We start from the raw sequence: 15761 nt of genomic DNA on the forward strand, positions 1-15761 counted from the left end.
CCTCCCTCCCTCCTCCACACATTTATTGAGCAATCACTATGTAAAGATTTTCTGTTATATGCTGAGGATACAACAGTGAAGATGGGGCATCCTGCCCTCATGGATTTATGGTCTAGTTTATACTGCAGTGTTATGGTGACAGGGGCCAGAGTAGAAGGTGCTGATGAACTCATAGTAGGGAACTTGATACATCCTTCTGGAGACAAGGAAGGCTTCCTGGAGACAGTGACACTAAGCAGAAACTTGTAGAAGAAGAGCTGGACAAAGCATGAGCAGTCAGGGTGAGAGAAGGAGGGAGGAAGAGAGAAGATGAGGAAGATGTGGTCCAGGCAGAAGGATCAGCATGTGCAGAGGCCTAGAGACCAGAGAGAACAGACTGCAGGGCTGCTTGCCCCATCTGGGCCTGGCCTGCCTTAGTTACAGGTACTTAGCACTAGCTCTCCCAGGTCCCACTGCACAGAGGGGGCCAAGCAAGGAGCCTGGAAAGGAGAGAGGCAGAGAGCAAGATCTGCAGGCATGCTCGCTGTCCCCACACTCCTGAAAGGCCCTTGTTACCTCTGCTGTGTGGGCTTGGCTGAGTTTGTGCTGCATCTGAGGGCTGCTTGGCTTCGCTGGACTCAAAGGGGAGTTCATGGCCAGTGCAGACATCACCAGACTGGGAGCCTCTATGTTTGGGCTCCTGGGCTGTATGAATTTTGGCACCTCACCCCACTTCTCTGAGGATTTGGCTAGCTCACAGTAGACTCATCTCAGGTTTTCTCAGGTCTAGCATTCTGGGCTTCAATTCTCTACCATTTGTAGGGAACTAAATTCTATGAGAAACTGCAGCCTTTCTGCTGTTAATCAGTGTTGATGAGTGGATGGCCAGTGCTGGGTGGTATGAGGTGATCCACTAGCGGGGATGGCCCGGCCATCACATGGTCCGCAGCTTCCCAGGCAGGCTCATTACCGCCACCCACTCCTGGGCCATGTGTTACTAGGGAGGAAGCATTTGGCTTCCCCTGTCTTGCTGAGAAACAGCGATGGGCTTCTGTAGCTACACCACACTTGGAGACTTTACTATCAGTGGGTTCGGAACAGACTGTTTGTATAGAAAGCCACACAGCTGCATACAGTTAAGATCCACATAGAAAAATATTTAACGACTTCCAGTTGATCATTTACCATGCATTCATAAAGGAACGGAGGGACTAAACCACGATGATGACCCTAAATGCTGCTTACTTTGAGTGCAAGTGGCTGTCCTACAGCTCCTAGACAGGAGGGCTTGTTTTAGAAATATATATTTGCTATTGTAGCAATTTATAGTTTTTCTTCTTGCATTAAAGCTTCTAGAGCAGAATAAGATGGATGAAATGCTTAGCAAATTACAGGCCATTTGGAATCTGGGTCTCTGGCCTCAACATGGTCGATGGAACCACATTGGGGACAGAGTCCTTTCCCGGGCTCCATCAAATAGCTGGGGCAAGGATGGGACATCAAACCATTTGTCTTCATGGACAGAAGCAGCCATCTGTGGCCTTTACATCATTTTAAAACTGTGGCCTATTCCCTTCTCTGTAAACCAAATCCCAAAAGCTCTTCTGTCTTTTCTTGAAGAACATTTCTCAGTAGAAAAGAAGGCAGGAATGTCACCAAGCTGAGAGGTCACTGGAAAAGTGACTGCAAAGTGGCAGGGTCAGAGGACATAGAGCTTGCTCTCAGTTGAGGGGGTGGGGTGTCCAGAGCATGGCCAACACCCACGGCCCTCACATCCCGTATGTATTGCTTCCAAAGCCTCTCCACTTTCCTTTGACACACTTAGCAATGAGTGGTGACCACTCTTCCCAGGAAGCCACCTGTTAGCTCTGAAGGAACTTGCCTGCAGCTGATGAGTCACTTTCTCAAAGCCATCCAAGAAAATAACGGAAAGGGAGAAGGTGTGTGCTGGCAACATAAGCTAGGGCTGCAGATGGCTTGGGTTATGGTGATCTTGGGAAAAGATAGAGAGGAGGAAGAGGAAACAAAGCAGAGAGAAGAGAAAGGAGAGATGCCATTGCTTTGCTTACTGGAGAAACATGTGAATTAAGAGGAGAAATGAAGAGGGAAAAGGAAAGGAGTGTTGAGAAGGGAGAGGAAAGGGTGAAAGGAGAGGAGAAGAAAGGCAGGCCAAGGGAGAGGGCCATGCTGGGGAGTGAGAGGGACTGGTGGGGTGGTTGTCAAGGAGGGACGGGTTCTCAGATACTGTCAGGTCAGACTGCAGATGCTCAAAACATGATGCTTCAGAGGTAAGCATGTGACAGTGAACGGGCTCCACAAATGCCCACTGATCCAGGCTACACCTCAATTTGTGCTTCTTTTAGACTAGTGGTTCTCAAACTTGCCTGAGCATCAAAATCAACCTGTGGGCTTGTTAACCACAGACAGCCAGGTCCCACCCCCAGAGTCTCTAATTCAGTAGGGATGGGGTGGGGCCTGAGACTCTGCATTTCTAAGTTCCCAGGTGGTGCTGATGCTGCTGTTCCGGGAACCCCTCTTTGAGAACCACTGTCTTAGAGGTTAGAAACTAACCCAAGGTTGGTGCTGATTTCGGCTCCTTGGGTCGGACAAAGTCAGTGAGTGAGATCACTGTCTCAACTGGTTTGCAGAAGCAGATTGGCAAACATAAAGATATAAATGGAGAAAGTGCTAAAACCTTTTATTGGATGTATTTGTCTCTTCCTGGCTCTTCATTCAACTAACCATATGCTTACTTTCCACTGGCAACTGCTGTTTAAATGTCAATTGACACGCAGATGCTCCTCTGCAAATTAATTTATTGTCCACAAAACCTGATGGAGTGTTCTCTGATGTCCTCATTTCCCACTGCCTCCACCCACTCCATTGTTCTAGCCACACTGAGCCTCACAGCTCTCAGAAGGTAAGCGACAGTCGCATGCCTCCAGCCCCTGCTCATGCTGTGTCTTTGCCTGGCTGCCCTTTTCCAGATTGACTCTTCCTCTCCTTTAATTTTTTGTCTGAGTGTTCCTGCCTATGGGAAGGTCAGCCAGCCCTCCCCTTTGCTGCCATAATCCTCTGCCCAGACTGCTCTTAGGGCCCTTTGCAAACAGTCACCAGGCTGTGGCTGCCTTGTCCTCCTCGGCTTTTTATGTAGTAGACCCCAGCAAGTCCAGAAATGTTTGCCAAGTGAATAAACAAAGTACAAAGAACTTAAGTTGGGGGGAAAAAAGGGAAGGGGAGATAGCTAACTCCTGCTTACTGTGGTCGGGGTTAGAGAGAAATTGGAATATTGGGGCAGGAAAAGGATGGAGAGCTATACTAATCAGAGAAGTCCTAAATCATCGTCAGCATCCCCTCTGCACCCTCAAGGCTTCAACAATTCAGTAAAAGGGAACTCCAACACCAAGTGGAACAGCAAATCTTTGGGATTTCTTTTTTTTTAAGGATTGGCACCTGGGCTAACAACTGTTGCCAATCTTTTTTTTTTTTTTTTTTCCCTGCTTTATTTCCCAAACCCCTCCGGTACATAGTTGTATATCTTAGTTGCAGGTCCTTCTAGTTGTGGGATGTGGGACACCGCCTCAACGTGGCCTGACAAGCGGTGCCATGTCCACGCCCAGGATCTGAACCCTGGGCCGCCGCAGCGGAAAGCACGAACTTAACCACTCAGCCACGGAGCTGGCCCCGGGATTTCTTTAAATCACACAAAATGTCTTTGCTCGGGGAAAAATCAAATTTCCAGATCTTTTCTGCTTAGTACAAGCTAAGTATTCTTTTCTAGCATCTTATGTAAGGTAGATGGATGAATGGATGGACAGACAGACAGGTAGATGGACAGACAGATGGAGTTCTTATAGGCTTAGGTCATGAGGTCATGACCTGGAGTCATTCCTTGTTTTCCAAACATTCTTCAGCTCCCTTTGACTGGACTTCACCTTCCTTTGAGGGGAAAACGTGCTCTGGAGCTTTGGTGTAGGCTTGTTCTTGAGGGGCTTTATTCTAAAACTGAATCTAGACAGTGTATAGATGAGGTATTGTGGTGACTTTAGCTAGGTCTGAGAGGTCCAGCCTCTTATTGCATCCCATGCCGTGAATGGTCAACACTTGACCCTAAAACTGGGAAAAACAAAAAAACACTACATTTAGGGGCCGGCCCCATGGCTAAGTGATTAAGTTTGTGCCCTCTGCTTTGGCGGCCCAGGGCTTTGCCGGTTTGGATCCTGGGCGCAGACCTAGCACCACTCATCAAGCCATGCTGAAGTGGCGTCCCACACAGCACCACCAGAAGGACCTGCAACTAGAATATACAACTGTGTACTGGAGGGGGCTTTGGGGAGAAGAAGAAAAAAAATTGGCAACAGATGTTAGCTCAGGGCCAATCTTTAAAAAAAGAAACCACATTTAAAAATAATGATAGGCTTGTCACTCTAGGGAAGAATCCAGTGTTCTGGGCAGTATGCAAGGCAGAGGGGGTCCTGCCATCCTGATCCTGTGAGATCCTGTGTGAATCACTTAGCCTCAGTGTCATCATTTGTGGGACAAGGCAGATCTGCGGCTGGTCTCCAGGGTCCCCTCCTGCTCTCCCATTCTCTGATGACTCTAAAATGAATTCCAGGGAACACTCAAATAGTTACCTTCACTTTAAAGCATAGAGGGGAGAAAACAGTGTCAGATGTTTGCATGCTCTCACTTCCCAGGTGGCGTAGCTTACTGCTCTTTCGAAGACTAAACCAGGCAGGCTGGTGTGAATGCTGTTGAAATGTCAGCCTTCAGTGTGGGCTGTTGTTGGACATCTGCAGTACTTCTGTTTTTTAAACAACATTATTCTGCCAAGAATAAATCTATGTCATCGTCTAATGGCTCTTGTCATTTCAGAGTAGTGATCAAGGAGGAAAAATGGACGTACTTTATGTGGACAGATAGATATGATATTTCTTAACCCAGAGTGCAAGGCTGTCTGGAGTACAATACAGATCTATCAGTAATTCAGTTAAAATAGTTTACCTGCTTTGCACGACTGAGTTCAGTTCACTGATCTTCATTCAAGTTTACACTAAAGTTATTTAACTGCAGGCTGCATGTTATACCACACAGACTAAAGCATTATAGATTTTTCCAAACGTAATATACAAGTCCAAATTGATTGCAGCCAAACATAAATTTAGTCAAATCTTTAATATACTCTATTAGGGCGTGAATAAGACTTTAAAGCTTTGTGTCAGCTACTGAGTAGCTGGGACTAGAGCTGAACCAGTTGTAAACAGCTAGAATAAAAAGTTACCTTTGGCCATATTACTTATTCTCTACAATGTGAATTACATCCTACACCTAAAATAATGGACACTTTTTTTTTCAAATGTAAAAATGAGCAATTACCTGTCATTATAAAGTGACAAATTTTACAAGGGGACTTGTTTGACCCTTCCCATCCCCCAACCAGAGGCTAGCCTCTAGTATGTCACCCATGGACACATGCCCACGTGTGCCATGGGCTGTACCTGTATGCCCAATGCTCCATTTTCTTAGTATAAAATTATCTGTCAAAGCACAAGAGGAAAGGTACCAGTCATTTTTCCCACCTCTTCGTGAGGGGAGAGAAGTATATTCCAACAGCCTTGCCAGGGATATGGGACAATCTGTGTTATTTTAGAATGACTAGGCAAGGTTTAGAATGAGAAATGCCAAATATAATTTTGTGCTTTCTGAATATTTTGGCTTTAGATAATATATAGTCTCCTTATGTGGAAGGCTTTATGTGGAAAGACTGGCTAAACCTGTTCTACCCTAGAGCCAAGAATGCATACTCAGAAATATGATCAGAGGGGCCGGCCCTGTGGCGCAGCGGTTAAGTTCACACGTTCTGCTTCTCGGCAGCCCAGGGTTCGCCGGTTTGGATTCTGGGTGCGGACATGGCACTGCTTGGCAAGCCATGCTGTGGCAGGCGTCCCACATATAAAGTAGAGGAAGATGGGCATGGATGTTAGCTCAGGGCCAGGCTTCCTCAGCAAAAAGAGGAGGATTGGCGGCAGATGTTAGCTCAGGGCTGATCTTCCTCCAAAAGAAAGAAATATGATCAGGAATCAACCTGGGTTGCCTTATCAGAAGCTTAGGATGATAATACAGGCTAGTGGGGAGGTTCCTTGGGGATTTCCCTGATTTGACAGGACTCTCTGGGTGTGTGGTTGGGAAGGGGACAGTTGGGGGAATGAGGAGAGGAGGAAATAGGGAGGCTTGTCACTCTGGGGAGGGGCTGTGAAGGATTACTTCAACCTGTGCTGTCCACTACTGTAGCCACATGTGGCTGGTCCCAATTGAAATGTGCTCGAAGGGTAAAAGCCACCCTTAGATTTCAAAGACTTGGTATGAAAAACAGAATGTAAAACATCTCATGAATAATTTTAGATTGATTGCATGTTGAAACTGCAGATGAAATGATATTTGGGGTATATTGGATTAAAGATATTATTGAAACTGATTTCCCCTGTCTCTTTACGTTTTGCATGTGGATCATCGAAATTTTAAGTGACATGTAGCTTACATTATATTTCTAGTGGGCAGTGCTGCTTTATATCCATTCTATATGGAAGAATTATGGCTCATGTTTACTTTCTTGATTGTATTTTCTGTATTTTTCAAACTAAACATAGAAGAAACAGACAATATGGTGTCTTTGAGAAAAAAATACCATAGATTTTGGAGCCTGGCAGGCATGTGTCCTAATTATAGCACATAGGCAACTAACCTTCTCTGGGACTCCACTTCCTCATCTATAAGATGAAGATGATGGCAGTTTTGATCTCACCAGGGCTGTTGTTAGAAGTGAGACATGCATAGGAAATTAGCAGAGGGCTTAGCACAGAACCTGACACAGGAAAAACTCAATAAGTATTCGGGATTGTTCTTGATTATCTCTCAAGACCTGTCCAATGTCTGGTCTTTAATCCCTGTCCATTTCTAATTCAGCTCCTGTCTCTCTTGTTCTCCAAGTTCCTATTTGCTATCAAATCTACCTATTTCTACACCAAGAAAGTCTTTCTCTCACCATTGAAGTATCTCAGGTCTGGTTCCCCATTTTCTGACACTTATTTGGACTAAGGTGTCCCCCACTTGTTTGCTTCAGTTGATTTCCAATTCAGAGCAAGACTTCTCTCCCAGCTAAAACTGCAAACCAGGCCACAAAAGCTGTCCCTTGCCTCATGCCTGGGTTGCCGGGTCTTGCTTTTTACTGAACTTTGTTGCTTTTGATGGGATGGTCAATTAAGGACAACTGATGCCAGGAAAGGAGGTGAAGGTAACAGAAGAATAAAGGTTGTGCCAACAAGAGATCAAGAGAACAGGAGAAGAGACAGGACAGAAGTTCTTTCCTCTTGCTCCACAGCCCCGCTTTCTTTTCTCATTGCCTTTCTTCCGCTGGCTTTAAAAGCTGTGCTATGTTCCACCTGTGGTAAGTACAAGGGAGTTCTCACAGCCTTTCTAGATTCTTGCCGCCTGAAGTATAACCTCCCACAGTGTAGCATAGCACACATCTAAAACCCTGTGCTCCATTCCCATATTCTAGGAAACAAGTCCTCAGATGAAGATGGTTGTACTTATTCTCTGAAATTCAGTAGCAGGGAAGAGAAAAAATTGAAAACTTTGTGAAGACATGTCACTTCCCTAGGTTTGGTGAGCTTCCTAGCTCCTTCACAATTAATGAGCTGAACCTTTCAGTCAGAGCTACATGAGATAAAAACGAGGAAAGGTAACTTAAGAACACACTTGGAATAGCATAGGTGGTTGGAAGCATCCATGCTTCTCAAAGCAGTGGAAAAGAAGGTCTCGATTTCCTAGTCAAGTATCTTTTATTTGTTTGTTTGGTTGTTTTTTGAGGAAGATTAGCCTTGAGCTAACATCTGCTGCCACTCCTCCTCTTTTTTCTGAGGAAGACTGGCCCTGAGCTAACATCTGTGCCCATCTTCCTCTACTTTATATGTGGGATGCCTACCACAGCATGGCTTGCCAAGGCGGTGCCATGTCCACACCTGGGATCTGAACCAGCGAACCCCAGGCCACCAAAGCTGAACATGCGCACTTAACTGCTGCGCCACCGGGCTGGCCCTAAAAGGTATTTTTTTAAAAATCAGAAAAATAAGGATTTTTGTTCCCATCCAGAAGCTTTAACTAGGTAGTTCAGAATATACTCTTGACTTAAGGTGATTTCTTTTAACCTTTTCATCAGATCAATATGTTACTTTGCCGATTTTATTTTTAGATTCATTGAGTGTTCTCAGGGTTGCAAACTCAAAGAAAGAAATAGGCAAATTGGTTTTATTTCAAGCTTGGACTGAAGTTTGGCAGGCGAAATCCTTGGAAATTAACAAGGGAGCAGAGTTCCAAGAGCCCTCTTTGCTGACAGCTGGGATTTGTGGAGGATTTGTTATTAGGAGAACTGGGTTATTTCAATGCCAGAGAATGCATCTAGGGCCGCTCTGCCACCAGGCAAGGGACATTCAGGTGTGTGCAGGAAGGCCAACCCTGGTTGTGTGAACATGGCTATTTTTCCTGGAGCATTTAATAATGAAATATTTGCCATTGATCAGAGGCAGGAAGGGATCATTGCCAATAATTGCTTCCCTGTGGTTTCCTAGAAAATAAGAAGGTTTGAAAATGTGAATGAATTTTCCTTATTATAATTTAAGAGAGGGAGGCAGAATTTCTGAAAATCCGAAACACAGCTTTAAGATACCAGCTCTTCCACATGAGATCTGGTGTCTTGGGTCCCTTTTCTTAGTGAGTTGGTTCTTTTTACTTCAGTCACTGTGGATAAATGCTCATGACACTCATGATATCAGTTGTCTGTGGTCAATATAGCATCTTTTCTCTGTCAGAAGTCATAGAAATAGCAAGGATTGTGTAAGTTGCAATGCAAATATGTGGGCATGCAAACATATGTCCATGCAGTGAACGTTTGATCCAGGTAGGGGGCCACTGAATGGTGTCTCTTTAGGACCTGATCATTTCTGGGCTGTTGATGCTGTAGCTCAGTGCTGAAAAGGCAATGAGCACATTACTGGCTGAACCAGAAAGAAGTTTTATATCTTCCATTGTTTTTGGATAATTGTCTTTCCCCCCATAAAGGTGGAAGATAGATATGTCTGAAAACGTTTGAAAAGAAGAAGTGCTTTTGAAGATATAAGCATTGTAATTATAAGATATGTCCAACAAACATTCTTGGTGACGACCTAATCTTGATTTTGCTTTCCCTGAAACTGAATGCAAAATCAGTGTCATTAGATATGCTACTTCATTACCAAAGGGACACCACTTCCATTTGTCTTAAAAATATCATTGGGTCTTCTTTATGCGGACATTCTTTAAAATACAAATGTTGTTTCATCTGATTGATATGGCTATACTGTGTACATCTATTTCTTTAAAACAAAAAGCGAAACCACATTTATGGACTACATAAAACACTTCCTGGATACATCAACAATGAAAACATTTTAAAAATTAACAGGCATCAACAGGTATAAATAAACTGTCTAAAGCATTTAATGGTCTTTAACACAGTCAACTCCCCCAGCATTGAAACAGTGTGAAATTTTTTGCTAGTGGCAAAAGAAGCTGTCAAGCACAACATTGAAAAATTGGTACCATTTCCTGGCCAGTAAACACAGAACTGAGGGGCTAAATACTTTGTTTTTGTTGTTGTTGTTCTCATGCTGTTGTGGTTTTTTTTTTTCTTTCTTTCTCTTGTCTTCTTGCCTTCTCAGGGCTGATTGTTGTGACCTTGGCCATCTGCTGGATGCCTAACCAGATTCGGAGGATCATGGCTGCGGCCAAACCCAAGCACGACTGGACGAGGACCTACTTCCGGGCGTACATGACCCTCCTCCCCTTCTCGGACATCTTCTTCTACCTGAGCTCGGTCATCAACCCGCTTCTGTACAATGTGTCCTCGCAGCAGTTCCGCAAGGTGTTCGGGCAGGTTCTGCGCTGCCGTCTGACGCTGCTGCACGCCAACCAAGAGAAGCGCCTGCGCGCCCATGTCGCTTCCACCATGGACAGCGCCCGCTCTGCGCACCGCCCGTTACTCTTCAGGGCTTCCTGGCGCAATTCCTCTGCGAGGAGAACTAACAAGGTTTCCTTAAGCACTTTCCAGAGCGAGGCCAAGCCCGAGTCTAAACCGCAGCAATTGAGTCCTGAGTCATCAGAGCCCAACTCTGAGACGAAACCAGCTAATTCTGCTGCAGAAAATGGTTTTCAGGAGCATGAAGTGTGAGTGTCAAGTAAGGAAGCCTTGAGCGCCACCCGACCCTCCCCCTACAGAAGCAACATTACCCTCAGACGGCAGTGACCAACTGTGTCCCCATAAGGAACAGGCGTGGAAGCTAAGGGCCTTGGAAAAGGCAGATGGACACCTAAGTATCTTCTAAGTTGCCTTAACTCTGGTCACAGACCGGGGTGGGGGGAAGGTCGTGGGGGGGCTGGGGGCGCGAACTTGCATTCCATCCCCTTCCTTCCTTTAAGTACACACTGAAAATTCAGTCAGACTGAATGTATTCAGAGCTTACAAAAACGTTTTACACTGAGCTCTTTCATTATCTGTAAAGGAACTAAAAGAAAACAGAGACTCCCCTCCCTACCCAGAAAAAAGGGACACCCAGAAGAATCTCAGGGAGAGTGGGGCGTGAGGGCCAGGAGAACAATGCAGGAGGGGCTGGCACCTCCTTCAGCTTCAGCAGTGTGCCAAGAAGAGGGCTAATTTGAGGAACAGGATGGTGGTGGGAAGCCCCGGCCAAAGGGCCGAGGCAGAACTGCTCCTTTTCTTGGGCCGGGGCCCGTTGCAAAGAGGGGTGTTGCAGCAGCTGATGCACACTGAGTTCAGTTTTCCTGGGGAGCAGAAGGATTGGTACCCAGCAGAGGCGATGAGGCAGGCCGCTGATGATGCACATGACTTGCGGTACATGATCCCTGCAACACAGACCCAAAGGAGCTGGGTTAACCTGTGCTGGCCAAAGGACAGTGTCCCTCTGAGCCCAAATCCCAATAGACAGCTCTTCCTTACTCTTCCCACAGCCCAGAGACTTGGTGGGGCCAAGGAGGTGCTTCAGGTTGTGTCATCGAGCCCCCTCCCCCCCCCACAAAGATATTTGAAGAAGGCAGTCATTTCACTACTTTTGACAAAATGGTTCCAAAAGCTATTTGAGATGCTAATACCAGTGAATAGAGCTGTCAAAATCAAAGTTTATTTTTTTCAAAGTTTGAATTTACACTGTATACTAGACACACAACTTTTTATTTAGCTTTTTTTTTTTTGCTTCAAACGATCTCATGCCAGAGAGGATTACAAGCTGTGCGTCTAGATCTTATCTCTGTTATTACTTTATAAGCGACCACAGAGAGATGGCTCTCAACTATGTGTTTTTATTAAATCCTGGAATTCTCTGAATAAAGACCAAATCCCAATGGGAATAAATCATATCCCTACTGAAGGAGCTGTGATTGATATTTTTTCCCAGGTTTGAGGTGTCCACTGAGTTTAGTGAAGGGGTGGCCTGGCTGATGGTGAGCCCAGGGCAGCCTTTTTCCCTGAGAAGATTTGCCCTTAGAACATATGGCATTTGCCAAGTCAGTATCACTTACTTAATAATACAAGATTTGGGCACAGAAAGGAGCTTCTTGATAAGACTGGAGGGCCCATCTTAAGGAGCATGTGTCACATCCAAATTTCAGCATAGTCATCAAATTAGAGTGTCTTGGATAATCATTTGACTTCTTAAAGTTGGAAGTTTACTCAATTCAAATAATAATAGCTAAGATTATTTAGGTGCTTTCCTGTACGCAGGACACTCCTCAGAGGGCTATAGTGTACTAGCTAATTTACTACCCACAACAACACTACAAGGGAGGCCCCATTATGCAGACAGGGAGCCTAAAGGCAAGAGAGGTTTAGTAACTTGCCCAAGGTCACACTACTAGAAAGTGGAGCAGCTAGGATGTGAACCTAACAAACATTCTGGTTCCATGCCATCAAGTCTGTATTATTATATAGCAAAGCAGACAGCCAGTGAACCACAAAAATAATTGTTTTAGTGGGGTAGCTTTACTCTGAAGATAGCTTTTGGTGTGTGTATGTGTGGCCATTTTGTATCAATAAACTTTTCTCCTTTATAGAGAGATGATATGACCAAAGACATGTCAATGACATGTCTTAATTACTAAAGCTGGACCTGGATGTGACTGGCTTTAGCCTGTTTGCTGGCCCGCACAGCCAAGGAACACAATACATTCCACCAGCAGCCAGGGCTCCTTTCCCTCTGACTCCCTGCAGGGATGTGTCATTGCTGGTGTGGCTTTGGTTTGGGTCCTTTTCCTGCCCCTTGAGAACTGCTGCTTGGGGCACTGGAGAAACAGTAAAGAATTGAACTGCATAAAACTTCCAAGTAGAAGGTAAAGAAACACTTTACGTTTACATGAAAACATGCAATTTTATGTCATTTTCCCCCCCAAAACTGCACATTTGTAAGGAGTGATTTTCTAACACTGTTTGTTAGAAAATCCTGGAAGGTAGCTGCTCTGGTAAGATGAAGCCCGTGGACAGAGGATGTGTCAGGGGATGGAGGAGCACTGTTTGATTTCTAAGGAACATGCTACAGGGCATTTCCCATTTATAGATTTCCCATCATCTTTACATTTTCTATCCTTTGCCCATTTTAGTAAATTAAATTTTATTCTTTTTATTAAATAAATATTAAAAGTGCTAACTGCCATTTGCCAGTTTAACTTCAATGGCCTTTTTTCCTTTAAGTGAATTTTAGAAATTCAAAAATAAGTACTGAATATATTTTTCACTATAAAAATTTCAGACAGTCAGGTAAGGTGAAAATGCCCCTTGAACATTCCCCTTGCAATCCCAGGTCCTCCTCAGAGGTAAGAAATTTTATCAATTTGGGATGCCTCTTTCCAAGTCTGTTTCTATATATTTACATGTGTGCCCATGGAGAAATAAAGTGTGTGTGTGTGTGTGTGCACATTTGTTAATAGTTTCACATCCTATATGCTGTTCTGCAGTTTGCATTTTTACTTAGTGGCATGGCTGGGGACTTTTCTAAAGTCTAACTCTGTAGGGCTAAAAATCAGTGATGGGGTAGGTTAGTTAGATAAATAATGCATGAGAGGAACCTCCATTTTTGTGACTACCACCCAGGGGACACCTCCAAATCACCTGGCTTTTGTGGGCAGTGGGGCTTATGCTTGTAGTCCCAGAGGACTGTGTATATATATATATATATATATATGCACACTTTAAAAGCTGCTGCCTGAGGGTCTGGCTTCCAACAGCCTGAATCTAGGGGCTGACTGAGATCCTCCCCTTTGGGATCCTGACTGTTTGTGGCACACCCCAACTACTAGGAGTTATTAAAAATAGGCTGCTTCGAAAATCACAAAGGTTTGAGAGAGAACCATGCACTAGAGTGGGGTTGAACAATAGGGTTGATCTCCTATACAAGGTCAACCATTCAAGACTGGGAGAGGTGGCTGTTTCATCTAATGCATAGAAACCAACAAAGAGAGCCAAGCAAAATGAAGAAACAAAGGAGTATGTTACTAACAAAAGACCAAGGTAAAACTTCAGGAAAAAACCTTAATGACGTGGACATAAACAATTTACCTGATAAAGAGTTCAGAGTAATGGTCACAAAGATGCTCACTGAACTTGGGAGAAGAACGGATGAATACAGTGAGAGCTTCAACAAAGAGATATAAAATATAAGAAGGTACCAAACAGAAGTCACAGAGCTGAAGAATACAATAATTGAAATAACATACACTAGAGTGCCTCAACAGCAATCTAGATGAAGATAAAAGGATCAGTAAACTGGAAGACAGGGCAGAGAATTCACTCAATCAGAGCAAAAAGAAAAAAGAATGAAAAAATATGAAGCTAACTTTAAGGAACAACATCAACAGAATAACATTCACATTATAGGAGTCCCAGAAGGAGAAGAAAGACAGAAAGGGGCAGAAAACTTATTTGAAGCAACAATAGCTGGAAACTTCCCTAACCTGGGGAAGGAAACAGATGTCCAGATCCAGGAATACCAGAGGGTTCCAAATGATAAGAACCCAAAGAGACACATGCCAAGACACACTATAATAAAAATATCAAAAGTTAAGGACAAGGAAAGAATCTTAAAAGCAGCAAGAGAAAAATAGCTTATTACATACAAGGGAACCCCCATAAGACTATCCAAGTTTTCAGCAGAAATTTTGCAGGCCAGAAGGGAGTGGCATGATATGTTCAAAGTGCTGAAAAGAACAGCCTTCCAACCAAGAATGGTCTCTCTTGCAAAGTTATCATTGACGTTTGAAGGAGGGAGAGAGTGTTCCAAACAAACGAAAGCTAAAGATATTCATCACCACTAAACTGGCCTTACAAGAAATGTTAAAGGGATTTCTTTAAGCCGAAAAGAAAGGGCACTAATTAGTAATAAGAAAATACATGAAAGTATAAATCTTAGGTAAAGGTGAAGGTAAATGTATAGGAAAGCTAGTGAATTAATCATTTAAAAAGTAGCATGAATGTCAAAAGACAAAAGTAGTAAAAATAACTAAGTACTATAAATATTTAAGGAATACACAAGATAAAAAGGTGTAAAATGTGACATCAAAAACAAAATGTGGTAAGGGGACAACAAAAATGTAGAGCTTTAAAATGTACTCAAACTTAAGTTATCAACTTAGACTGTTATAAATATAAGTTGTTGTATGTAAGCCTCATGGTAACCTAAAGCAAAAACCTGTAGTAGATACACAAAAGATAATGAGAAAGTAATCTAAGCATGCCACTAAAGAAAGTCATCAAACCACAAAGGAAGAGAGCAAGAGAAGTAGAAAGGAACAGAGGAACTACAAAACAGCTGGACAACAGTGAACAAAATGGCAATAAGTACATTCTTATCACTAATTACTTTAAATGTAAATGGACTAAATTCTCCAATCAAAAGACAAAGTGGCTGAGTGGATAAAAAACCAAGACCCAACTCCATGCTGCCTACAAGAGATTCACTTCAGATGTAAGGACACGCAAACTGAAAGTGAAGGGATGGAAAAAAGTATTCCGTCCAAATGGAAACCAAAGGAAAACTGGGATAGCTGTCCTTATATCAGGCAAAATAGACTTTAAAATAAAGACTGTAATGAGAGACAAGGGCATGATGTAACAATAGAGGGGTCAATCCAACAAGAGGATACAATATTTGTAAATATTTATGTACCCAATATAGGAGCACCTAAATATATCAAGCAAATACTAACAGACCTAAAGGGAGAAACATCAATGGGTAGATGATCCAGACAGAAAATCAATAAGGAAACATTGGCCTTAATTAAATGACACATTGGCCCAGATATATACAGAATATATATATAAACAGATATATACAGAATATTCATCCGAAAGCAACAGAATATACATTCTTCTCAATTGCACATGGAACATTCTCCAGGATCATATGTTAGGCCACAAAACAAGTCTTAACAAATTTAAGAAAACTGAAATCTTATCAAGAATCTTTTCCAACCACAATGATAAGAAGCTAGAAATCAATTACAAGAAGAAAACTGGAAATTCACAAATAGGTGTAGATTAAACAATATACTGTTAAACAACCAACAGATTCAATGAAGAAAATGAAAGAGAGATGGAAAAATACCTTGAGACAAATGAAAATAGAAATACAACATGCCAAAACTTACAGGGTGCAGCAAAAGCAGTTCTAAGAGGGAAGTTCATA

General features: G+C 43.2%; 2 protein-coding genes across 4 annotated transcripts in view; one reads left to right on the forward strand and one right to left on the reverse strand.

Moving 5' to 3' along the window:
- The window catches only part of GPR39 (G protein-coupled receptor 39), a 191601-nt gene extending 180498 nt beyond the window's left edge, over nt 1-11103 (forward strand). Inside the window, exon 2 of the mRNA XM_044769057.2 lies at nt 9735-11103. Within this exon, the coding sequence (XP_044624992.1) occupies nt 9735-10243 (509 nt within the window). The 3' untranslated portion in view covers nt 10244-11103. The remainder of the gene's footprint in view (nt 1-9734) is intronic.
- LYPD1 (LY6/PLAUR domain containing 1) overlaps nt 1-15761 on the reverse strand; it is a 128865-nt gene that overhangs the window by 79806 nt on the left and 33298 nt on the right. For 2 of the 3 annotated variants that reach the window (XM_014851013.3, XM_044769060.2), the window contains one exon: nt 9496-10935. The exons of the other annotated variant lie outside the window; for it this stretch is intronic. In XM_014851013.3, coding sequence (XP_014706499.1) covers nt 10700-10935 — 236 coding nt within the window. In that variant the 3' untranslated portion in view covers nt 9496-10699. Of the gene's footprint in view, nt 1-9495; nt 10936-15761 lie in introns of those variants that run through there. 3 annotated transcript variants of the gene reach the window in all.

The sequence above is a fragment of the Equus asinus genome, chromosome 4, assembly GCF_041296235.1.
Source record: "Equus asinus isolate D_3611 breed Donkey chromosome 4, EquAss-T2T_v2, whole genome shotgun sequence".
Classification (NCBI taxonomy): domain Eukaryota; kingdom Metazoa; phylum Chordata; class Mammalia; order Perissodactyla; family Equidae; genus Equus; species Equus asinus.